Source organism: Manis javanica, chromosome 7 (assembly GCF_040802235.1).
Source record: "Manis javanica isolate MJ-LG chromosome 7, MJ_LKY, whole genome shotgun sequence".
NCBI classification, from domain to species: domain Eukaryota; kingdom Metazoa; phylum Chordata; class Mammalia; order Pholidota; family Manidae; genus Manis; species Manis javanica.
The window spans coordinates 1,785,904-1,812,310 of record NC_133162.1 but is presented as its reverse complement, the minus strand read 5'-3'; the positions used below and the strand labels follow the sequence as shown (position 1 = coordinate 1,812,310).

Below are 26,407 nucleotides of genomic sequence, written 5' to 3'. Positions count from 1 at the left end.
TGTGAGCCCAAGCTGTTCACTGGGCCCCGCCACCATGACGTGAATGAGCACAGCCCCCATTTGGACAGAAGTCTGAACTTGATCTCCGGGCGGCCACCCGGGATTGGCACGTGCTGCACAGGAGAGTGGAATCAGTTCCCCCACCTCGGCGCCCCAGTGGGGGATGTGACAATTACTTAATGCTAAGAGGGTGGCGGATGCACTTAGCTTTGTGCATCAGCTTAGAAACACTAATATATTGTTATTTTTATTATTTCATGTAACTAGGTATACATAATTTGAATATTCATTTTATTAAAACTAGAGATTAATTACACTACCCCAAAGAACAAATTGCTGCTAATACCAGGTAATCTAAATATCCTGATTGCCATAATGAACTGAGTCCGGGAAGGAAGGGAATAGACGGAGCAAAACAGCAACTTCACTGATAAACAGCAGACGGTTTGATGATGACTTCTCCTGAGCACCCTCAGCCGAGCCAGCTACAGAAGCCAGCTTCTGCACGGAGGGCAGCGGCCCTGGGCTCAGGTGCCGGATGGGGAGTGGGCTGTGGCAGTGCGCATGCATGCCACCCACCGCACCTGAGCGCTGGCTCAGAAGAGCCCCTTGCCTCTGCTGGACTCACTTCCCACCAGGACACCTGAGCCGGAGCTACCGCCACCTTACACACCTGTAAACTCCTTGACAGCAGGACATGCTTAGGTCCTGTGCACACAGTGGGTGCTGAACAGACCCGTGTCAACTGGGCAGCTCCTGGACATTTGTCTCCTTCCTTCCAGGAAGGATCCATCCTGTAAGTTGCTTAGTGGGCTTGATGCATCCATGAATATTCTTCAACTTCTGAGCGTTCTCTTGAGTGGGGCTCCCCATGGGGACCCAGCCACGCCTGTCCTATTGCACAGTTGTCCCTAAAGGGAGTGTCTTTTTCTACAGATGCAACAGTGTTGGCAAAAGACTAACCTTTTGCCTTAAAATAAAGTGCTTATCCTATAAAAGCTGTGAGAGGCACCCTAAGAGGCAGCCTGAGGTTTCACTGACCTTGAAAACAGTACAAAATCCTATTTGCTTCCTCAGCAACACAAGTCGCGTGAAGGGGCTCTGCGACATGCTCAGCAGAACTGTGCTGCTAATCTCCAGGCAGCTGTTCTGGAACCACTTCATTATGCTCGATGCACACATGATTCATGCTCACCTCTTACCTGTCTCACAAGAACCTATGGCAGTAATAAAGCACAGGAAATCATTCTCAGCCTATGTCTCTCTCTCAGAGACACATTTAGACAGCAATGTCATCAACCAATGACGATGTCTAAGAATGTTCTGCCTTGCTGTGCCCATCCTCACTATGAAATTAAGATGATCGAATGCCTCATAATGGAGACACCAAACACGCCTGTCCCTGCACCAGCTGCCAGGCTGGGTCTGTCCCCAAATCTCCCCAGGTGAACTGCAGGACAGTGCAGGGCAGCAGAGGGGGCTTAAGGGGTCACACCGGATCGACGTGTCCACACTGACGACTTCACTCCTCTGAACCCACGTGCTTTCCCAGGAAACAGCCCCTGGCCAGGGTTCCTTACCTCCTCCAGTGAATGCTCAGGTGCTTAAGAATGAAAATCTTTAAGAAAGAAATTTTCAGAGAAATGTTCTCATCACATGTAGCTGCTGCTGAAGCATGGTGACCAAATCACGTTCAGCTATGGCAGGCCATGGCACCGTTGTGCCTGTCCGTGTGGATCCGATAACCTAAGGCGGACGAGCGCCCACTGTACGGAGCGCAGGCATGGCGGGGACCAGGGAGAGTCACATCCTTGACGGTACAGGAGCTGCAGGACCCAGGGGCGTCCTCTCGCACACAGGCCTGGCCGGGGGCCTGGACCACACCCCAGTCAGCCCTGCACCCCACGCATGGGCCACTGAGGACAAAAGGGGCTTAAATCCCCAGACCCATTACAGAGACAATGGAAAACAATGGATAATAGGAGGGAGATTTTGGTTCATTTTGATCCCTAGCCCCTGAACCCTAAGGGGTTTATGTGGCAGTGGATGCCCACCCCAGAGCCGTGACAGCAGTCCCAGGTCACCACAGCTCCACAGAGGAACTGCTGGAAAGCCTCCTGCAAGCAGGTGAGGGGGTGGCCTGTGCCACATACAAGGGCCACTCTCCGCTTGCTGGCAACTAAGTGCAGGCCCCCCCTCACTCAGCGGGTATCCTGAGCTCCTGCCAAGTGTGGGCTGTGCTCAGGAGCAGACGGCCCTGGCCCGGGGCCTCGGTCCCGAGGAGTGGTGGACAGACGGGCTTACAGAGTGGGCAGGCGCCAGCACAGAGAAGGGGGCAAACGCGGGCACTCTCCCACGGCAGGGGCCGGGGCCAGCCTCTGAGGTCACGTCTCAGCAGAGAGCTGAAGGCAGCGGCGGATGGCTTGCCGCCAGGATGGGGGGTGCGGTGGGGTGGGGGTGGGGCCAGGAGGGCATCGTGAACTTTGGACTTTGCTCCATGTGTGGGCCCATCAGTCACTCGCCAAGGCTCAGGAAGCAAGTGCTGGGGGACCTTCCCGGATGCTGCAGTCGGGGCCAGGGCAGCCAGGCTGCAGGACGCAAGGCGTGGCCATGGCCACCCAGGTCCTCTCTGCCCCCCAGCACCTGGTGGTCCCCAAGAACTCAGGCGCGGGAACTCTGACTGCACAACCCCGAACCCAGGAGGATATGTTTGCAAGTGCACACACTCACACAGCCACCTGCTCTGGCTGCAAGGCACGGATTCCGCGGGCAGCCTTGGAGAGGTGCCTGTGACAGGCTCAGGGCAGGCGTGGGGAGCCCCGCCACCAGAGGCGCCTTGAATCAGGCCTCCTGGGCCTTGTCTTTCCACCCCACCAGCAAAAAGGAGAGAGGTCTTGCCACCCACAGAATCCAAGCAAACCTTGCAGCCCCATCCTTACTCTTCTCGGTTTTCTGGCCTGGACCTTTGGAGCAAATCACACTTCATGTACAAAAGCCGTGTGGTCATCTATCTGTGCGATTCCTCTCCTCCTATCCAAGCCTGCATCAATATCTGCCTCTTTCTCTGATCCCAAAGGCACGAGTCGGCCACCACCAGTCACTAACTTCCCTTCTGTGGCAAACTGCAAAACCCCACTCCCTGCGTCCTCGGTTGCGTTGGCTCTTCCCTCACCGAGTCAGTGCCTTTTCTGGAGCGTCCATTATGTGCAAGGGCCTGTTGAGGCCCCCACCCCCAGCCCCTGCATAAGTAGTCTGCAAGGCAGGTCTGTCTCCTGCCGTGAGGAATGAATGCAAACAGGCTAATTAGATCAGAAGAGATTCAAGGTTCATTTCCAATTTTAAAAACCCACTGTATTGAAGATAATGCTACCTGAAATGAATACTTATCTTCCTTAAAGGAGTGAATAATGTATTGTTTATATAAAAAGCATTTGTACTGATGCCAGAGGAACAGGAAGCTGCAAGTAAAACTCGAGACCATCAGCCATCATGACCAGAGAAACACAGGCACCTTCTCTGGGAAACACGTTTCTTTCCTTTCCAAAGGCAGATGACTGGAAACCACTGGGGCTTAACCTCCGGGCATTCATTCATGCAATCCCTCCCACGCCTCTGTCCCTAACTCCTCTTGGTGAGGTTTCTATTCTGTTCCTTAAAAAGGACGTCCAGGTCCCCAGCCCCTGGTCTGTCGCTGTTTACCACCTGCAACACAAATGAAAGCCCCCTCTTCCACAGAGCCGCTTACAAGGGTTCACCGGCATGTCCGCCCCTCCAAAGCACACGTAACACATAGCCATTCAGATCTCAAGCTTTCAAGTTTCTCAGAATTCCAATTGAAATCACATTTGCATGAATTCAACAATGTAATTATAGGAAATACATCCACGATCTGGTGAGAGCTTTAGGAGCACATGTTATTTTTTTTAGGATTCCTGACAGAGTTTTTTGTTTTTCTTAATTCGTAGTCTTGGTAATACCAAATAAACAGAAGACAACTGATTCTTCATTACAGAAGCCAGTGAAAGTGGCCTTGGGTGTCGCACCATAAAGACTCATTCCCCCTACCTGTAAACTTTCCAATCAGAGTATTTTAATCTTTTAATATAAATGATACACTAAAACATTCACGAAATAAACTGGACCAGAAGACCCAAGAAAGAAGAGTTTTCACGTTCTGTCTACCATTCTATCCCCAGCACATACACCAGGATGGCACCTGGCAGCGCTCCATCTGTATCTGCTATTGATGTGATATTGACTCCTGCTTAGTGTTTGCCAAGCGTCAGCGTCAGGACCCTCCACCAGGCCCTGCGAATCCAGCAGTGAGTGAGACAGCCAGGGCTCTTTTCCTCTAAACTTGGGACTTTTTAAGTGAACTAGTCACGGTATGACATTTTTCAGGGTATTTTTAAATAGAAACAGAGTGTATACATTTCAAATGACAGAAGAAAATAGAACTTTAAAATGAACAAAAAAATTAAATTAACAGTAAAGAGGACCAGATATGAGACCAGATATTGAGAGAAAGAGTAATACTAAACCAAGAGGGGAGAGGTAAGTCCTACGAGATGAATATTCATAATAGATGTAAATGGCCTGACCACTGAAATCACAGATTGCTAGTAGGGAAAAATACAGCTATTTAATGCCTAGAAAAGACGCCCTTAAATTGTAAGGACACACAGAAAAGTTGAACAACAGACATGTGGACAGACATAGGCAAGAGAAAAAAGCAGTGCAATCTTATTACACTATTGTGAAAACCGTGGTGAGCAACAAGGCTCTGAGAAGCAAAGCGCTGTCAGCATGGAGACAGTAATGAAATGACTATATAATGGAGAAAAGGCAAAATCACCATGAAAATATGGTAACTTGAGATGATGAATGAACTTAGTGAAAGTGTTAAAATTGATAGAACTAGAATTTAAGAAATCCACCAGCCTGGTACAAGATTTAACCATGTCTTTCTCAACTATTTCCAAAAGAAAAAGTATAATTAAACAACATAATTATCATGTCTATTCAGATGCACATTGACAGAACCTGGCATCCAACATTACCAGATACATATTCTTATCAACCTTAATAAATGGGACATTTGTGAAAACTAGTAATTTGCCAGGCCATAAAGCAAATCTCACAAGTTTCAAAAGAGTTGTTGTTATATAGACCACATATTTGACCAGAGTTCACTTCAATTATAAATGAGTAACAAAAAGAAAATTATAAATCCTCATGAATTAGAAGTGAACAGAAAAAAATCTTTAAAAATTCCTATGACAAACCAAATTATAATGAAAATTTTAAAAACACAAAAGTGTATGGTAACAAAATTACTACATTTACAAATTTATGGGAAGCAGTGAAAATGGTATGTAGAGAGATATAGCCTTAAACCTTTCATTAGAAAAGAGGACAGAAAGATAACCTGCAATATACAACTTAAGAATTTAAGAAAAGAAAAATATATGAATAACTCCAAAGTAGAGGGAAGAAAATAGAGGTAAGAACAGAATTCAGCAAGTCTGAAAATACCTGTAGAAAAGTATTTTTCAAGGGCAAAAGTGGTTTCTTTGAAACTCTAATAGAATGGGGAAAATCTCTAAAAAAGTCGAAGTAAATGTTTTAAAATAACGAAGTTTAAATAAGCAATATTATACATTAAAATGAGAATGCTAACATAGGATATTAAAAAGATAACTAAATACCATGAAAAACTGTACATGCAAAATTAAGTTTGAAAACTTAAATGTAAGTATGAGTTCTAAAAAAATATACATAGCTCATCAATCTACCAGGAATAAGAAATAGAAAGCATGAATAGTCATATAACAAATGGATTAAATCAGTAGTTACAATTCTCCCCACAGATCCTATTTTAACAGACAAGTCCTACAAATTATTTTTTAAGGAGTACCCCATTCAAATATTGTAAAACTCTTGCAATGAATTAAAAAAGAAGGGGTTACTTCTGAATTTACGCTATGAAGTCAGCACACCATTCACACTAACACCAGATGTGTCGAGTAAGAGAAGAGAGAACGGCAGGCCAATGCCACACGGGGGCACAGGCCATGACCTCACAGAGCAGAGTGCTGGGCATGCAACAGCAACTCACCAAGGAGTGCAAATTATTTTACATGACATTTTAAAGTATCATACACTACAATAATAGATTAAAAGAAGAAAACTGGATTATCTTACTAGAAAAAAGAAAAAACATTGAGAGGATTTCATCTCTGAGTTATGATAACAAAAATAATCACTGGCAAACTAGGGATGGAAGGAACTTTCCTAAGCTTGATAAGTCGTCCTTAATAAACTCAATAATGCATATCATTGTTGACTGACAGTATTAGAAGCATCCCCTTTACAGTGGGAGCTGCTCAGAGTGCCTGTCTACTATCATTATTACATCAGATATTGAGCTGAAAGTTCTAGACAGCCCAGGATAAAGCTAAAGTGCTAAAAAGTAAAATTTAAAAGCCCAAGAATGGAAAGGAAGAGACAAATCCTTTTCCTGAGCATCAACACTGTGTAGTTCTTCCAAGGCAGTCTTGTGTCCTTCAAAGTAAGTGAAAGACTTCAGCAACTTGGAGTAAGAGGTTTGTAAGATGTCTTGAAAGCTGTTGTAAAGAAATGAGGCCAAATGCCTAAAAAGCATTTATGCACAGTGAAAATCTGGAAATAGTTTCCTCTGGTGTATTTATGTTGAGTAAACTCTGATTCTTTAGCTGAATTTTTAAGACTCAATTAAAATGATATTTACTAACTTATACTATCATAGAGAAACATATATTAAAATATTAAGTCAGAGTAAAATATAAAACTAGTTACAATCTTTCCCATGCATGGGAATGCACCGATACACTGACACTGTGAATATTTACTGTAGTGGGTGGCTTTTTTTTTCTTCCTTCTACATTTCGATAGTTTCCAAATTTTCTGTATCTAACAAATACAGATGAATATTAAACTGGGAAAAATGAAATGTGTTAAGGGGTAAACCATTTGTGCATATAAACACCATACAAGCTTATACCTTTTAAACATTTTAGATGTTGGAAAAAATATATCTTTATTTTTATAAGATCATAGACATAGAAAGACCATATTTAAATTCAAGGTGTTCACAGAAATGGGCATTAAGTGAAATACTATCCTAATAGCTTATTGAGTAATCACTCTAAGTGTACTCACAAATAGATTTTTGACATCTTCACAAAAAATACGTGGTTATTATCTTCCCACACTCCCTGCCCTGTACAGGAGACACTAGCCACGTGTGGCAATTGAGCACTTGAAATGTAGCTGCTCTGCTTTGAGATGCGCTGTGAGTGTAAAACACACACTCGATTTCAAAGACAACACAAAAAGGTGAAAGCAAATATCTCATTAATAATTTTTACATCAAATTCAGCTAAATAAAAGAAATTACTAAAATTAATTTCACCTGTTCAATATACTTTTAAAAATATGAGTACTACAAACTTCAAATTCCATACATGGTTTGCATTCTATTTCCCATGGAGACTGTTGCTCTGGAATAGGTACCAGCTTCTGGAAACTTCCAAGAAGAAGAAAGGGAATCGTGTCTAACTTAGATTTCAAGCCCACAGTTATCATGGAATTCTGAGACTTCCTAGCTGTTTTCTTAGTATTATCTCAGCACTAATACAATGATTTAGCATCATATCTGTAACATACAACTCTCATTTCCCAACACATTAATACATTACTCTGTGGGAATGTCACCTATAAATTCAGTGAGAAAGTGATAATAAATTCCTGGTTCTTTAAACGATACGAGTTATATTGGGAAACACAAATCTCATTTAATTTTTTTCATTATCTAGGCAGTCTCTCAATTTTAATTGATATCTGAATAATTTACCACTGGGTCTAGGAACACAACCAATGTTCATACAAATGGAGGCTTGAAGTCCAGTCTGCACACAGAGAAAATATAAAGGGACAGCTGCTATCAGAGGGGTTACTTATCAGCTCTCAGAAGGGGTAGCTGGCTCACACGATCATTTTCAAGAATACACCATCCCCTCCTCCGTCCTGTCGGGACACCCATCATGTGGGAATATCTACCCAAAGGAACAGTGCTGTCATCGAAGATGCCATGGGGACTTTAGCCATTTATGTCAATGGCTAATATTACAAAATAAATGCATTTAATTCTTGAAATAATGCCAATTCAGATAGGAAAACTGAGGCACAGAGAGGTTAAACAATGTTCCAAGGTCACACAGCTAGCAAGTGTGGGGGTCATCTGAACCCAGGCAGACCAGCATCAGAGTGTGTGCTGTGACATCACCGAACTTTAAACCACTGACGGGAGATGGCTTTGGAGAAATGTTTCTCACATGCAAGTACTGTTCTGACTTCTTCCAGATGGCACAATTCATAGCACTTGTTGCATTTCCACCCAGTTTTCTGTGCAACTGGACGGCAGCATGAGCGTACTAGCTGGGTGAAGCACAGGCCCTAGACTGGCCTCCTCAGGCCTGAAAGGCCCCTGGGGGCTTCCTGCTATCTCTACGAGCCACATGCATCTGCATCTTTTGCTAAAATATCTGTTTTTCCATGATATAAAAGCAGAGCATCTCCCCCAGCGCTCCAAGTAAAATTGGGGATCCTGAAAGATTCATCTGTTTATCCTTTTATTCCAGAAACCCAGGCTGAGAGCTGAGGCAGAGGGTCAGCTGAGAGGTCATCACTTTGCCTCCTGGTAAGCTGGGCTGAGCCTTGACTGGGGGTGATGATTACATCCTACTGCTCCCCTGCCACCCAACACCAGCACAGGTGACAGCCCAAAGTGCTCAGACAGGTGCTCTGCAGAGACTCTGGTTCTCACGGAGAGTGGTGCCACCACGGTGGGGGACCCCAGGAATCCACACAAGAAGGAAAAGAGAAGCTTCTGCCCAAGGTCTTCCAGCTGAAGGCGGGGCTCTGCTCCTCTCCGGGTGTGACGGCCGTTAAAGAAATACATCAAGCATCTCCGCAGGACAAGTAGACACAGTTCCCCTGTCTTCATTCTGTTAGTGCCACGTGGCCGACACAGAACTTTCTTCCATGCTTTCTTTCAGAAATTCTATGGTTTGGAATTTTATAATTGGGTCTATGATCTATTTAATTTTGTTTATAAGGTGTTCGTCCAGCTTTGTTTGTTTATTTAAAGATGGTGTTCAGTTGTTCCAAAACCATTTCTTGGGAAGGCAAGCTTTTCTGTATCACACGCCTTTGCGCCTTTATCGAAAGCCAACTGACTATAAATGTATGTGTCTATTTCAGAAAGGTCCATCACTGTGTGATCTGTGGATCTTTGTTTTTATGCTTTTGTCAATTCCACAAAGCCCTCATTCTCACAGCTTTATTATAAGCATTCATCAGCTAAGTATGTGTCCCACACACTCGTTTTTATGTCTCAGAGCCCTGGGGGCCACCTTCCCGCCCTTGGCTTTCCATACCGACCAGAGACTCGGTTGTCAATTCCTATGAATCGGGGACTTTATTCGGGATTACGTGGACTTTATACATCGATCTGGAGAGAACTGACACCTTACCATCACTGAGTCAGGGATACAGCTGAAGTTCACGTTGGCCTGGAATCCTGCAAACGTGTCAAAATGACAGTGGGACTGTAGCTGCTGGCGGGCTCTCTGACACGGTCTGAGTGCCAATCATTTTGTCTGCCTGTGGAGACTGTGTGTTTCTTCCTTTCCAATCTGTATGATCTTTGTTCTTTTTTTCTTTTTGCTTTATGCACTGGTTAGAACTTGCAGCACAGTTCTGCACAGTGAGAATACAAACCCTTGCCTCTTCTGAATCTTCGAGAGAAAACACCAGGCATTCACAACGAAATACGTTAGCTGCTGCTCTCCCTAAGCTGCCCTTTGTCGGTCTGAGGAAGCGTGGCCTGATTCCTGGCTGACTTGGGGGTAGTTGGTTGGTTTTCACCCTGAATGGATGCTGAGTCTGACGTGTGTGCTTCCTGCATCTACTGAAGTGATTGTATTGCTCTTCTTTGTTCTTTTGATAAAGCGAACGCATTGATTTGCTCATGTTGAACCAGCACTACGTTCCTAGAAAAATTCCCACTTGATCAAGATGTATTATCAATTTTATACATTGCAAGTATTATTTTGAGGATTTTTGCATCTATGTTTATGGAGTGTATTGGTCTATAATTGTCTCTCTGTGCAATATCTATTTCGTTTTTATATCAGAGGATGCTGATCTCAAAAAATAACAACAACTTGGGAAATGTCATTCCTTTTATTCCCAAACAAGTTTACTTAAATTTGCCATTCTTTCTTTCTTAAATGTCTGATAGAATTCCAGTGAAGCGGTCTGGGCCTGAAGTGTTCTCTGGGGAAAGGAATGAAATTATGAATTCAATGTTTTAATAGATATAGTGGTATTTCTATTTCTTCTTGAGTGAGTACAAGTAGCTTGTGACTTACAAAGAACTTATTTCACCTAAGCTATTAAATTCATTGTTGTGAAGTGGTTTATAATACTCTCCTAATGAGACAGGGACCGTGGGTGTAGTCGGAGTAGGGTGAGGGCCTCCTCCGGAGAAAAAGCAAAGCAAGATAATTACGGTCAGAACAATGTAACAATGTGCAAAGAAGTCCCTACTGAAACTCTGTGTTAAGCATTATGCAAAGTCAGAGTCACACTAATTCTCTAGGGTAAAAATAACAGACTAGGAATACAGTCATCTTCAGTGAAATCAGTTAAAGCTCAAAAGGCCAGGAGCAACTTGGTCCGCGATGTTTAAGTGTTCTACAGATAAAGAGAAATGTCTCAACATAACCCGCGACTTCACTGCATCAATTTAGATCGTGACACTGTTAAATCTACCTTAGCCTACTAAAAGGCCCAGCTTATTTAACTGTGTCTATGTGCTGTGTTGCCTTCTCTGATCCTAATCAAGTAATCTGCAACCTAGGAAAAAGACTAATTTAGTAAGCAAGCCCAACTATAAACAGTCCAAGAAGTTAAGAAGTAAGATTCTTAACACACTTTAGTAAACAGGCAACAATGCAGCTCAACTTGGGCAGGGCAGGCAGTCTTAACTGACATGCTCCCAGAGGGGAACTGCTATCCTGAGAAAGAATCAGAGCAGCAAATTTCTTGTTACTCATCAAAAATGAGCATTCAGGGACAACTCAACAACTCTGCACCCCTAGCCCTTCGCCCCCATTCCTGAAAATCTTCAACCATGCATAAAACCCCTAGACAACACACCATCCCAGACTCTCTTGTCCCCTCCTGGCCTGAGCCGGGAGCTCTGTCCTCTCACTTTATCTCTAAATAAAAGCCTGTACCTTGCTCTCCTACCTTGAGTGTTTGCAAAGCTCATTCTTCAACTCCATGAACAAGAACTCTGTCATCACTAGCACATTTTTATGTTAATACCCATGGTGATGCCCTTTTACTCATTCCACACATCAATCATCTGTATTGTCTTTCTTTTTTCTCTCATTCTCCATAGTCAGGGGTTTTTCAATTGTATTGATTATTTAAAAAAAAAAAGCTTTCTTATTCATTGATTTTCTTTGTATTTTTCTGTTTTAGTTTCATTGATTTTTGCTCTTATCTTTTCAACCTTGCAACACTGAGTGTGCTGTTAGCTGTGGGTTGTTCCATATGGCCTTTGTTATGCTGAAATATATTCCTTCTACACTCAATTTGTTGAGGATTTGTATCATGAAAGGATGTTATATTTTGTCAAATACTTTTTCTGCATCTATTGAGATTATCATGTGATTTTTTCTTTCATTTATTAATGTGATGTATCACATTGATTTGTATACGTTGAACCATCCTTGCATTCCAGGGATAAATCCCACTTGATCATGATGTATGATCTCTTTATTTGTTGTTGAATTCAGTTTGCCAATACTTCATTGGAAATCTCTTCTTTATTAACATAGGCATTTTAATGCTGTAAATTTCTGTCTAAACACTACCTTAGCTTTGTCTCATAAAAATTTTTTAATATTTTCATTTTCTTTCAATTCAAAATATTTTCCAGTTTCCTCTGTCATTTCCTCCTTGATCTATGTATTACTGGGGAATTATTTGTTTTATTTCCAGATATTTGGAGATTTTCTGGATTTTTTTCTGTTAGTAATTTCTAACTTAATTATATTGTGGCCAGATAACAAATTGTTATATTTTACTTAAAATTTTTTGACTTGTTTTAATGCCTAGAATATGGTCTGTATTGGTGAATGTCCCATATGCACACAAAAAGTATCAGGCAGTATTGTATAAATGTCAATCTAATCAAGTTGGTGGATAATATTCTGTAAATTCTTTAAGTCCTGATATTCTGCCTTTCTGCTCTATAAATGACAGAAAGATGAATGCTGAAATCTTCAAGTGCAAGTGTGTCCATTTCTTTGTTCAGTCAGTCCATTTTGTCTCCTGTACACTGAAGCTCTTTTATTACATGGTGACATTTACAATTGTTGTGCCTACTTGGCATGTTCTTAATTATGTATTTTAGTGATATAATGTCCCTTTTTATCCTTGATACTATTTCTTCTTCTGAATTCCTATTTGCTTAATATTAATACAGCCACTCTAGCCTTCTGATTTGTATTTCCATGCTATAAAAGATGTAGCATGTTTTTACTTTTTACTACTCTATGTCTTTATATTAAAAAAGAGTTTCTTGTGGATATTTTATATTTGAGGATGAAAATCTGAAAATTCTGCCTTTTAATTAGGTAGTTTACACCCTTGTATTTAAGTCTGTCATCTTTCAGTTATTATTTTTTAAATATTTGTTCTGTTATTTGATACTTTTCTTCTTCTGCCTGCTTTCAGGTTATTTTCATAATTCCAATTTTATCTCCATAATTTTTATTAGTTATGACTTCTTTTATAATTTTAAGTGCTTAGCCTACACTTTATAATATATATTTTAATTCATCAGAGCTCTCCTTCAAACGTCATATCTCAATGTACAGCATACTAACCTTCTATGCTTCAGTTTCCCACTTTCATCCTTTGCGATCGTTAACATATATTTTGATTTTACATATGATAAATGCACAAATTACATAGCTTACATATAAGCTACATAAATTATTTATAAATTCAGTAATTATATGTAAGCTAATAAATCATATATAAATTATATTACAAAGGTTAAATGCACAACTTATATAGTTTCTTCTTTATACAGTTAGCATCTGATGGAATAATTAAAAACAATGAAAAAATGTATTTTACCTTAATGTATTCATTCCATTTCTACATTTTTTATTTCTCTGTGTAGATGTAAATTCTGTTATTACAGTACTTCTACATAAGCTTCTTTATAATTTCTTGAGCTGTCAGTCTACGACCAATGAATCCTTTTCAGCTTTAATTTCCTTGAGGAAAATCTTATCTCTTTAGGTTTTGAAAATTGTTTTTGCTTGGTATAAATTTCTTGACTGAGAGATTTTTCTTTCAGTCCTTTAAGTGTGTCACTTTGTTGCCTTTTGGCTTTTATAGATTCTGGCAATGAAAGTGCTGTAAATTTAATATTTGTTCCTGTCTGTGTAATGTGTCTTTAAGAATTCTCTAGTTTCAAGATGCTCTTAATCTTTGAATCAGAAATTTGAAAATGATTTGTCCAGGTTTCAGTCTTGGGGATTGCTGAGTCCCTTGGACCCATGTTTTGATAACTTTCATTATTTTTTGGCCACTGTTGATCATTACCTCTTCAAATTTTTTTTTCTGCCATGTTTTTTTTCCTCATGAGATTTGTTATATGCATGTTAGACCATCTGCTATTATCTCATAGCTCTGGAAAAGGGAACTATTTTTTTCACATTTTCTCTTTGTATTACAATTATAGTAGTTTACATTGACCTATGTTTAAGTTCACTTATTCTTTCCTCAGCTATATCACATCTCATGAGTCCATCACAGTAATTCTTCATTTCTTATACCATGTTTTTCCCTAGTACTTCAGTTTGACTCTATTTTCCATATGTGTGGTAAGATTCTCTGTTCATGCATGTTGCCCTCCTTTTCTGATAGACTCATTAACATAGTATCATAGTTATTTCAAAGCCTGTGTCTCATAGTTTCAATATGTGTGTCATCTTAGGATCTGGTTCCATTGCTTACTTTATCTCTTAACAATGGTTTATCACTCTGGCTTTGTTTGTATGTCTTGTAACTTTTTATTGAATGCCAGACATCATGAGTACAATAATCGAGAATGAGGTAAACAGGATTTACTTCTGGAAATGGGCTCACCCTTTCTCCTGTTAGGTGTCAGTGAGCCAGGTGCATCAGTGTACCAAGGAGTTGACCTGGATTTGAATTTTGTTACCACTGTTGTCCCACCATTTTTGAAATCCTCTAGCAATCCCTTTTGCTTACACTAAGTTTCATGGTGTCTGACAGCTTTTCTTAATATTTGTGCTCCCTTCCCTCAGCTTTCAGCCACTCCTATATTCCTGCACCACAGAAAGGGTCCCTCTCCATGCTCTGCCTGCATCAGTGGCAGATGGTGCTGCCTTCCCCCGTACTTGCTAGACTGGCCTCCTGGGCAGGATGGCCCTCACCCCCAGACTCAGTCTTAGATAATGTTATTATCTGGGCTTTGAGTGTAAAAATTTCCCAGTGTTTCTTTGAACAAATTCAAGGGATTTTGAGAATTTGTACCCTCGTCTTTCTCATTTCTTCTCTTCCCAATTTTAACAGCACATTTTGAGTTTACATATTCAGGTATAATTATTATTACAATCCCTTCTCCATCAAAAAAATTATGTAGAATTTTTCTCTCATTCCTGTAAGCGAATTAATAAATGTTCACATATATCCTGTGTGACTGATAAGAATTGTTGATAATTATGGATACTTGAAACCTGACTTCACATTTTTGGTTCTTGCTTTAAATTAATTTCTCAATTAATGGAGAAAATTAAAGAGAAAAGCATAAATTTTTATGATATAAGCTTGTCCCAAATTTCTCATATTCTATAAAATGATTCTAAGGTGATAGTGTTGTCATGACTTGAAAATTAGAGGAAACAAAACTCAAATCTGTTTTTTAAGGGCTTAGTGGTAATTGTTTGGGAAATAGGATCATTGTGAGCACAACCAAATATAAATACGGTAAACTACATTTTTCAAAGGCAAAGGCAGAGACTGTGCCTTTAAACAACTGACCTGAGCCTATAACAAAAGATAAGGCAAAACTGATAAGAAAGATAAAATAGAGTGATAGAGTAATAACAACATTACTTCAATCAAAATAACATCTGGGGTGAAAACATAAGATGTGACGGTTTGTCCATTGTTTATTTAAGGTCTTTTCCTTGCTTATGCAAGTGGATGACTTTTTTGATAGGCATACGTTTCTTTGATCACAGGTGTTTTTCCTCATTATCCTCTAAGGTTTTCCCCATCAGTAATAACCACATGTCATACTGTGGAGAGATCTGAAGCAATGGCCCCTTCTGGCTCCTCCAGGTAGCACCTCTCCCAACCCAAAAATTCAGCAGCAAGAGTGACAGAACATCCGGTGTTGCTGCATTAAACCTTTGGTGCCCTCCATGCGACTTTTAAGGAGGGCAAGTATAGAATCATTGCTTGTCTTCTCTTCTACCTATCACTTCTCTTTATTCTCATCTCCCCTTGTTTCCCATATGTGCTTAAGCATTTTTTTGTTGTCTTCTACCATTAGATTCAGAATATTTTCTTCTCTTCAGTGATTTTAATTGCCCGTTTTTATGTTTCCTTACATTCTTTTCTCATTTCTTCAACCTTTCTACATTACTTTGCACTTCGCCCAATGCCCTTCGATCTTTTACTGCTTTGCAATGAAGCTCTTTTTTTCTTATTAAGTAAACCAAACTTAATTTACCTAAGATGTTTACAACCTCCTGTGCAAAAGCCTTTTCCAGCTCTTTTGTTCTGCATCTTTTGAGTGAATGAATCTATTATAAAGTAGAATATTTTCAGGTCCCCCACCTCACCCTCCATTTTCTCTCTCTCCCTGTAACTATCTTTGAATGAGTGAGGCACAGCCAGCTCTTTTTTTCCAACAAGGCTTTTGATCTTAAGTAGAACGGCAATGTGATATACACAACTTTTAGACAAATCTCCACGTTCCAGCAAACTATTATTTCATGTGTCTTTCCTAGATAGAGGAGGAATTAATTTTCTCCTCCCCTTGCTTGATACTCTGAGTTTAAGTAGTTTTATTTCTGAGTAGCTTAAAGGTCTCTGCTACTCTTATTTTTAGAATTTGGGTACAGAGACTCCTAAGCGAGCACCACTTCCATCCTGACCCTGTCTCCTCCTCTAGTTGTGATGAGCCCTATACCCTAAGGTGCAATGCAACCTCTTTTCCTTCCGAGGAAGGAGAAGGACTCCCAGCACCACATGGAAGGGTAAAGCAAGGCTCCTGTCCTCGGGGCAGATAAGTTCCTAAAGGAAGGAGCACCCACAGTAGCCACAGGCTGCCTCGCTCTCCTACAGTCTGGCCCCAATCAACTTCTGAGGTTTGGGAATGAATGAGTCCTGGCTTATTTCTCAGTTCAACTGATTCACACTGTAATCAGGGGGTAATTCCTTAAAAAGCCACTGAATTATTCATTGGAGACTTTAGTTTCCAGTGCAGTGGTAATGTTGCATATTTTTGTAAGCTTGGAATCATGTTGGAGTGAGAAGCCTCTGCCTTCTCTGTGGCTGCCTGGTTCCCTAAGGATGAATCCACTTTCCTGAACAAACCGTGGGTCCCAAGCTAAGAAATGACGGAAAATCTCACTACACTCTGGAAAAAGCCTGGACTGACTCGCAACACCAGCCCAGTGCAACAGTGGGACTCCCGCTTCATGAAGAGGTGCCCCGAGCCTGGGCCACCCACATCTACTTCTGTAGCCGAGCCTTACTCAGCCACTTGTGGTTACCTGGTGGAACAACATTTCTCCGATGTTTGTGTCTTTAAACATTCTGTCGTCTTTGCTTGGAATTCCATTCCCCTTTTCCTGCCCTAGCAAAGTTCTGCTCAGCCCTGGTGACGTGTTCCAAGGGTCCTTCCCTGGTGACCCCCTCCTACGACTCTCCTTGGATGCCTGCAGAGAGCACATGATCACAGTGCTGTGTGCTTATCTGTGGACTCGCACAGTCCCCGCTGAAGCCTGACCCCGAATGATGCCCTGCATGGCCCTGACTCCTGTCCCAGGCCCACAGAGGACGTGAGCAACACTGGCTTATCTAATGAGTGAGGCCAAGAATATGACACTAACTGAAAGTAGTCAAAAGACATTTTTTCAAATCTACATACAATGGCAGATGAACACCTTTACTGTCAACATTATTATCAACCTTATTGTCATTATTCTCAACACTGAATCTAGTATATATCAAAAATAAAGTTAAATCCTTTATAATGTTTTAATAAAACATTTATCAGTTAAGTTTTAGATTACTTATCTAAATTCATTCAAGCTGTACTAACATTATATGATAGTAGCTGTTGTTGTTAATTCTTAAATCAACAATAGCTCAGGGGTGATGCAATACTAATATGCATCTCAGAGCTCACCTGCCTGGGTCTCTCTGTCCTTGGCAACCTCTGACTCAGTCCGTGAACAACGTGCTTTCAGACAAAACTGCTCCCTTGTGTCACAGCACTTGAGCTCATGGTATATATTTCCATTGTCTTTAAAACAATACTGCCTAAAAAACACTACTTCAGGAATGAATATTACATTATCATCCAAGAAAACAAAGTTTTGTTCACTGGGTTTGCTTAAAATGAGAGAGTTTGACTCACGCTTCCAGCTTTCCTGGAGTTGTAACCATGCTTCCGCAATTAGTCAAAAGATTGATAAAATGTATCTATGATTCTGGGGCCATTTACTTCTGAATAAAATAATTTATAACAAGAGTGATCAATTGAAGGTATCAATTATATATTTGTACATCATGTATTATATATTGTATATAACATACACATTTTATATTTAGAAGTGTATACTATGCAATATAAATTATAACACTTAAATTTATCAATTTATAATAGGATATAAATTTAATAGTGATTTTAATGGCTTTTAACAGTATCTTTGAAAATTTACATGTAAAATGTTTTAATGAAGTTACATTTCTCATTAATTATAGTAAAGTTGAAATGATGTAGCTTAGTTTTTTGCTGCCTGGGAATTACCGTACTAAACACTTTTATTGCATCCCCTCCAATGTTCTCTGTTAAGCAGTTAGTATCATATAAATAATCCCCTAAACTAAAGAGCTTTTAATACCAGAATTGTAATTCCTAAGAATTCTGAAATTTATAAAAAAATCAGAACTTTCATGCTGCAGTTCAGAAGCTCCCACCTCAAAACAAAGCATTTGACTTTAAATGCCTTTGAAGGTTATTAAATTAACCTATGGGGCCACATACAGTGTCCCCAAAAGATATGCAAAACTTTAACTGTTATATTCTTGTGGTTCATAAATCAAAAAAAAAAAAATCCAAGGGAGACAAAAGCAGAGATTTGACAAATGGTGGAGCAAGTTAGAATGGACAGCTATTCTGTTACTGACCATATTAGTAAGAACTACTATTTTATTTTGTCCTTTAAAACATATGAGTTAAAAAGTCAAGGATAAAATTAACACTAATATGCTTTGCGTAAAGTATGAAATATTTACCACATAATAGTAAGTAAACAATATCAACACAATAGAAAAACTAGGATAAGTTACCATAAGCTTCTTGAACTAAAAAGATATTTCGCACATTCACAGTATGTTTTCTAAAAAGGTTACTGCAAAATGTCTCTATGATAATCAAGAAGAATGAGCTGAGGGGGTCAAGGCCATGCAATGATTTCGTTGGAACAATTGAACTGATTTCACTATTTTTTAAAGTAAATTTTCTGATTATTTTGGTGACAGTTGTTGCCAAGGCATAAGGTACCTAAAATATTCTTCCTTCGTGTACAAAAAGAGCCGCCTGAAGTCACGAGTCCTTGTGCAGTGCATGCTCTCTGGTCATCTTAGTGTGAACTGTTTGTAGATGTGTTTGTGTAAGTATGGCGTTCCAATTTTTAGTAACTCAGAAATGCACAATTACAAGGACAGACGGCAACTTCCAATCGAGAATCATTAAAACCTCTGAAAAACACAGACAGTTGAGTTGTTCTTCCTGACTTATTTACTAAACAAGAACCATAGCAAATTACAATACACAAGGTGGTAGGTAAAGAGAGATGAAAACAAATATACCTTCTAAACCAGCACTACATTATCCACAGGAACATGTCTCTACTGAATTTTAGAGACACGTTTTGAGACAAGCTTGGTAGGTAGGAAACTGCAGGAAAACAATATAATTCTTAAGTCATAAAATATTCCATAATGGAAGGTGTTATAAGATAATTTTGGCACAAACAACATTTGCTTTTATAATATGATCTATGTTAAGGTGATTTTTTAAAATCAATTTAAAAATTCATAAGATGATTTTATTCTCCTGTTACTACATAGGCTTATTATATAATCTTTCATCCAAGGATTATTTCATGAGAGTTTGTTTCAGGACATATGTTCTTTTAGGTCACTAGACTCCAAAGATAGAAAAAATCCATCTTCCAAACTGTATGTTTTTATAGCCCATCCCAATATCACCCCTAATGTGAAGGCAAAATTTACAAAAGTCTTCCATGGGCCTGTGTCCTGCAGACCTGGGAGCTTTGCGGCACGCAGCTCACCCTACACAAGCCACGTTTATAAAACACAAGTTACCTGATCAATTAGTGTCCTATTAAGAGCTATAAGCAGAAGGTTTAGTCTAATTCTAAAAACAGAGCACCAAAAATATGATTCTGTGCAAATCTCCTCAGCCATGTCTTCATCTTAAAACAGATCCCATACTTTAAGCCACAGTGAATGAGATACCCAAGACTCAATTTCTCCGAGAAACGTAATCACACGCATAAAAAGAAATTATATTTTACCTTAAGAACTTGAGAGAACTGTTTCATTAAAACAACAAATAAAATTTTCATACCTCAAACTAACCTATGACTAAAAGCAAAATAAGAAGAAGAAAGCCAAACACACTGTTGCAACCGCTTGGGCACTCACCTGGTACCGGCTGAGGTGCCAACACCACCGTGGGCAGAGGCCTGGAGGCAGGAGCTGGTCTGGACAGAGACATAGCTACTTGATTTGCCAACACATGAGGCTTTTCATGCCCGTGGAACAATCTTGATTCCTCAGGATATATCCACGTTGAGTCCACAGCAAAGGAATTATTTAAAAAGATCTGTGTCCAAAAATAAAGCAAGCATAACATTGAAGACAAGACACATGATAACAGCTAAACACAATTGTAAAGTATTTCTCTTACGTTGATCAAAAGTTGAGGATTCTGGAAGTGGGGACTCTATAGAAGCATCATTCTAAAACTTAAAGGCCCACAGGGCCCCAACCAACCTCTCTTCTAGTTACAATGTCCTGGGCTGGTCTTCAACTACTGACTTGGTTAATTCAGCCCAGCTGCCAGTTTGAAGACTACAGAGCCACCCCAATAAGGTAAGTAATGTGCTGGAGAACAAGCCTCCAAATTCCTTTCTTTTCATTTTCAAGCAAATGCAGTATAGTCAATAAATTTGAATTCAAAAGCCAAGATAAGCCATCAGCAAGATGAACATGCAAAGCAATTACAGTAAGAAAAAATTGCTTTTAAAATTTATACTAGAATTGTAAAATGTTTTAGGCTGGATTTTGATTAATGGTTACAGATTTAAAAACTGAAAATTTTAAAGTAGGTTCTGATTCAGAAGCAGAAATTTTCTATTGGCCCATGGAATCCCAGTATTTCAAGCTAAAATAAAAATGACCCCCCTCATACACAATCTACTGGTGCTTTTGAACAGACCTATCTTATTCTGAAAAGGTTTCTCTCTAGACCTAGATGGTCACTCCATTGCAATTAGAAAAGAGAAAATACACGTGTGTCCTATTGTAATGGAAATGCCCAACAACTTAACAATTAAAAGCCCATTTATCCAATTAAATTACTTGGCATTTTACCTTACAAGTAGGTATCCTTTTGTCTATCCAACTTTTCCCAACAGGAGGCAGAAGAGCAGACGGGCAGACCTGTGGGAAAATGGGCACCAACTCCACAGCGGAAGGGGAGCACAGTCCTAGAGGTGGCGAATGGCCGCCGAACAGCCACTGGAAGCCGAGAGAAGGGAAGGGAACGCTCATCAGTCAGCCTGCATCTGTCAGCCACTTTGAACTAAAAGATGCTGGAGAACTGCTTTAACGAGGGGATTTAAAAATGCATGTATTTGATTATGAAAAAAATTATCTTTCCCCAGACAAGAAAAACCATAAATATTCACAAATTTTAAAAATTCATAAAAGTTTTCATATCTGAGTCATCACAAAGCATGACCAGTACTGGCTGCACTTCTACACTGAGTAAGAACCTCTTAAGCAAAAACCATAACATGAAGAAATGGGTTTATGTCCTGAGAGAATGAGACACCACAGTGGGAAGGTGAACTGCTGGGCATTCTTTTTATAATTCTTGAATTCTTTTCATAAGCAAGCAGAGAGCTAAATTTTATGATATTCCTTCCAGTACAACACTTTGCATTAATTATATTTATCATTTGAAAAACAAACACAACTAATATTTTCAAAATAAAACTAGCCACAAGGTTAAGACCCAAAGTTTCCCAGGGCTCACAAATGCAGAGAGACTTCAAGGCACAGAAAATGTAAGGGAGCTTATCACACACGGAAGGTCTCAACGCACAGGATGGAACACCACACACTGACAGGGGCGCCATCGAGGAGGCCCTCTCCCTGATGAAGACGACTGAATCTGCATCAGGGGTGAGCTAATAAGATCGTTGATCAATGATGTGGAATTCTTCAATACATATTTGTTTTAAAATTATAAAAGCACTTTTTTATTTTCCTCCTGTGTGTACATGTTCCTTTGGTTCTAAATATTATTGTTTAAGAAAAAATATGCAGCACGAAAATATGTAAAAGGTTAAGTTTTTTGTTTTTCTTTTTAAATTTACACAAGAATAAATGCAGTTTTCTGTACAGAAAATATATATATATATGTATACAGTTCCTTGACATTATATACCTCTAGTGGTAGCATTGCGACATAACAACCCCTTCAAAATCCTGAAGAAACTACCAACGTTTATTCAATAAAACCTAATATGAACTGCATCACACATCAAAATGCGATATCCAGCTCTGCATATGTGAAGTATCATTAAGTCTAAAGGCCAATTTAGAAGGAGTTTAATAACATCTTTCAGAAAAACTCATAATATAATATTGGAATTAAATTAATTAAATGGTGTATTCTAACATACCACTCATTGAATATGCTAATGAGAACAATCCTTGGAATAAAATACATGTTATTCCCTGATTTAAATATATCTGCATAGTTAGATAGCAAACAATGGATCTTGCCAAAACCAGCCTGCCTCTCTGTTGCACCATTAATCAAAGATACAGTCACTTCTCCTGTTTAATTCCAGGTTTTAAGCCCTAAACTCTTCTAAAGTGCAATATGGCATTAGCTAATTTGGTGGGCTCGGGCTGACCTAGGCGGCGGGGAGTCACCGGGAACACGTCTCAGGACTAAATACAGGAGGATTTCCTTGCCGGCTCCCTTTGGTTTGGATTCTCCTAAGCATTGTCCTGAGTCTATTTTCAAATGGGGGGAAAAAAAGCATCCAGATCAGAATCAGAAATAGCTATTGATCCCCAGCTTGCTTTTCAAGTCTGGCAGAGACTGTAAAAGTATTAACTTCCTGCGATCAGTCCGCCAGGGCCGCGGCCGCCGCGCCGGCCCCGGGGCTTCAGCACCGCGCTCTGGACAGCGACCCCGGCCCGGCCCGTGGCGCCCGGGCCTCGCAGCGCCCGCGGGGGGCGCGGCCTCCACCGCCCCGCGGGGCCCGGGAGGAAGCCTGCGAGGGCTGCCGGGGGCCAGAGCGGGACGTCGGAGCGTGAACTTTGTTGCCCAGGCGTGGCTGCCAGGCTGCCCTGCGATCTAGGGAGCCGAGGACCCCGGGGAGGGAGCCGGCCCGGCGGGGAAGCCGGGGCCCCGACGCGCGGCCGGCCGGGACGCGTTACCTGCCCGCTGAGCACGCGGTGGTGGTGCGCGGCGGCGGCGTGGTCTGGCGCAGAGGGCGGCGGCGCCCACGGCAGCAGGGGCTCGCCGGGCGCGGGCCAGCCGGGCGGCCCCGGGAGCAGCGGCGCGGCCGGCGGCTGGGCCGTGGCGAGCAGCACGGGCGGGGGCGCGACCCCGGCGCCCAGGCGGAGCAGCCCGGCCGGGCCGGGGACCATCCAGACCCAGGGCGGCGGCGGCGGGTCTGCGTTCATCGGCCAGAGCAGAGGCTGCCGCCGCCGGGGCTGCGGCTGCCGCCGCCGCCGCTGGAGCCTGGCGCCCACCAGCATCCTACATCCCCGCGCGGGCGGCGGAGGCGGGCGGCGGCGCCCGAGTGCGGGCCGGCGGCGGCGCGGGCTCCGGAGCCAACTCACTTGGTTGCGCGGCGCGGCCGCTCGCTCCGCCCCTGCCCCGCGCGGGGAGCCCCTCCCCCGCCCGCCCCTAAGCGCGGCCGCCCGCGCCGCCGCCGCCGCCCCCGGCCCGGCCCGCCGGAGCGCCCTCCCCGCCTCCCGCCCGCGCCCCTGGACCCCCGAACCCGCGGCAGCCGGCTGGGCGGGGGCACGCGGGGCGCCGCGCTGCGGGCGCGCTCGGCGGGGAGCCCGCCCCTGATCGCGTCCCCGGGTTCCCCGGCGTCCGCTGGAGGCCGCCGGCTCTCGCTGAGGGTGCGCACGGCGGGGAGGGCGCTCGGGCAGCCCCGGAGCCGTGGTCCACGCGCGGCGGCGATCGGAGGCCGGGGTGGAAGCGCCCGAGCCGGACGTGTCCCACCGCCTCGCGGGAACAGCGCAGGCCGTCCGTCCCCTTCCTGGCTGAACCGGGTCAAGGGCGCAGGGCCGGAGGCCAGGCGGGCGCCGACTGCCATAGGGGACTGGTAGATTTCTCTCTGCCAAACACTTCCCTAGCCCTCAGCGGCCCTCCGACGCCCCACTAGCTCGGGTGCGAGGCACCAGGCAGGTCGCCTCCGGGCCTTTGCACAGGATGTCCCCGTTGTCGGACTGTGAACTGGTCCTGAATTCCCCCAGGCACATAACTGGGCTCCTTCTCTACCCACCGCGCGCGGCTTCTGCTGTGCGTCCTGAGCTTCCCGGGGCCAAGGACGGACCCCTCCTCCCAGGACCCTCGCTCGCCCTGAGCTCTGCGCCGGTCACAGGCAGCCACCGCCAGGCGGCGCGCGTCCCAGCCGCTCCAGCCGACCTCCCGCCTGCCGCGGACCCAGTCCAGGGCGCATGTCTCCTCCTTGCGATCCGGGCCCACAACAGCAGCTCTGAGACCCAGCCCATCCCTGGCAAGCGCTGTGCTAATAAACTCCGTAGGGCGCGAAGGAGAAGCCCAACCACGCTTGGCAGGGCCAGATCAGGGCTTCTCAGGAGCATTTTGTGAGCGGCTTCCAGCTGCCTAAAGCAGAAGAGGGTTGGGGGATGGGGTGGTTATGATGCGGGCATTCAAGGGCGGTGGTCAGGAGAAACCTACCCTGACCTGGCACGAGAGCATGCCCTCTGCCCCCTACGCCCACGGCCACTGCCAGGACTCTCCAAACAGCACTCTCATCCCCTCGAACTGTTCCACCACCACCATCCTGAGATGAAGTAAAGCACCGGAGTGGCTTCACCTTGCTTTCTAAGGCTGTTTCCTCATTCTCCAATTTGCTTAATTTTCTCGTGGCCTGGCGTGATTCCTTTTAGATCTGGGCATATGCTAATTTACATAAGCTGGCTTCTCCAGCCAGTCCTCCATGAAAACCAGTTTTCAATTAGCAAGTTTCTCTCTCTCTTTGATGCAAAAGTACTGGCAAGGTTTTGTTTTCTTCTCACCTAAAATCAGAAAGCCCTGAGATTAGAAGCCTGATACTGTTCCACTTAAGCCCTTAATCGCGCACATATATATGAATGTGCATACACACCTGTGGTGGAGTGTCTTGATCCTGTCACAGCTAGACAAAGCTGTGGGACAGGCATCTTTAGGCAGGCTAGTGTGGAGCCCTTCAAGGGGCCCCCTGTTTGAATAAGAGCTATTCATCCTTCTCCATCATTTGGAGGCTCAGGATGGGGTACCACTGGTGACGGCCTGGCTTGCATGCTGCTTCCAGCAAAATGAAGTGCTTCATATCCTGACTCCCGGGAAGACAGGGTTCAGCCACGATTTGTGGGTGCTTAGCAGGCACTTAGGGGAAGAGCCTCACCCCATTCCCGCAGCACTGCCCCTGGAGTGTTTCGGTAAAGTCAGCATCTGTCAGCAGGTGCAGTTACTCTCCACCTGGCTTTCCAGTGCCCTGACCACATGGTGCCTTGGGCACCTGCTTGACTCTGAACAAGAGGGAGGAAATCACAAGGAGCAGGTCACACGAAGACCCTCAAAGTAGCCCAGACTCCTCTGCCATTTCCTGCCACAGGCTTAACTGCATTCATTGATTACAATGTTTGAACCCCTTTTCTGTACCATGCTGTGCACTAATTCCTAGGTATGTCGCTGAGGACAACACAAAGGCAGAGTGATTTCCACTAATTAAGTAACTGACCTGACACTGGCCCCAGGAGACGGGTGGATTCCCTGTTCCTGGCACTTGTTTCAGTTGGGTTCATCTGAAGGTTTCCCCACATGCCAATGAACCCGGAACAATCCTATACCCCATGGATAGCAGAAGCCTGCCTCCTAGATCCTCTCATTCCAATGGATACTTAAGAGAACTCTCTAAAGCAGGGCACCCTGTTTTCCTTGGGAACTGGGAATCAGGGGACCACCCATCTGTGAGTAGAGGCTCCGTGTCAGGCAGACCTCTCCTGCTGGTGAGTAGGTCTACTTACCCGTCAGCACCCCAGGGCACGTGGCTGGCACAGCTTACACTCAGGCCCTTTATCTGCCTATAAAAATTAGTGAGAAATTTTCTTTAGAAAATGTTTGATACACAATCTAGTCTCAAGTTCACCAAACCAATAAAAATAACCTTACGTTTGTCCATATCATTCAGGCAAAAACAGCAGAAATTTCCAGCTAAGGTGAAACAGCCCTAAGCAGGAAAGAGATCCACACCATGAGGAGACATGTGACTAGCAACATGTGCTGATGAGTTCTGAATTGTTTATTATGTTTCAGGAAAAAATAATGTTGGGTGTTAGGGAAAGATGAAATAAGATTTTGAAATGAAATAAGATTTTGCAGTCCGGTTTTTTTTTTTCTTTGAAGGTATTTTACCCTGTTTTTCTAAAT

The 26,407-nt window shown here is 42.9% G+C and overlaps 1 protein-coding gene across 1 annotated transcript in view; it reads right to left on the bottom strand.

The window, feature by feature from the left end:
• Positions 1-23,531, bottom strand: part of TCERG1L (transcription elongation regulator 1 like) — a 173,031-nt gene extending 149,500 nt beyond the window's left edge. The window contains exons 1-3 of the mRNA XM_037010956.2: positions 23,173-23,531; positions 21,085-21,231; positions 20,134-20,314 (exon numbers count right to left, since the gene is read on the bottom strand). Coding sequence (XP_036866851.2) covers positions 20,134-20,314; positions 21,085-21,231; positions 23,173-23,496 — 652 coding nt within the window. The 5' untranslated portion in view covers positions 23,497-23,531. The remainder of the gene's footprint in view (positions 1-20,133; positions 20,315-21,084; positions 21,232-23,172) is intronic.
• Between the last annotated feature and the right edge of the window lie 2,876 nt (positions 23,532-26,407).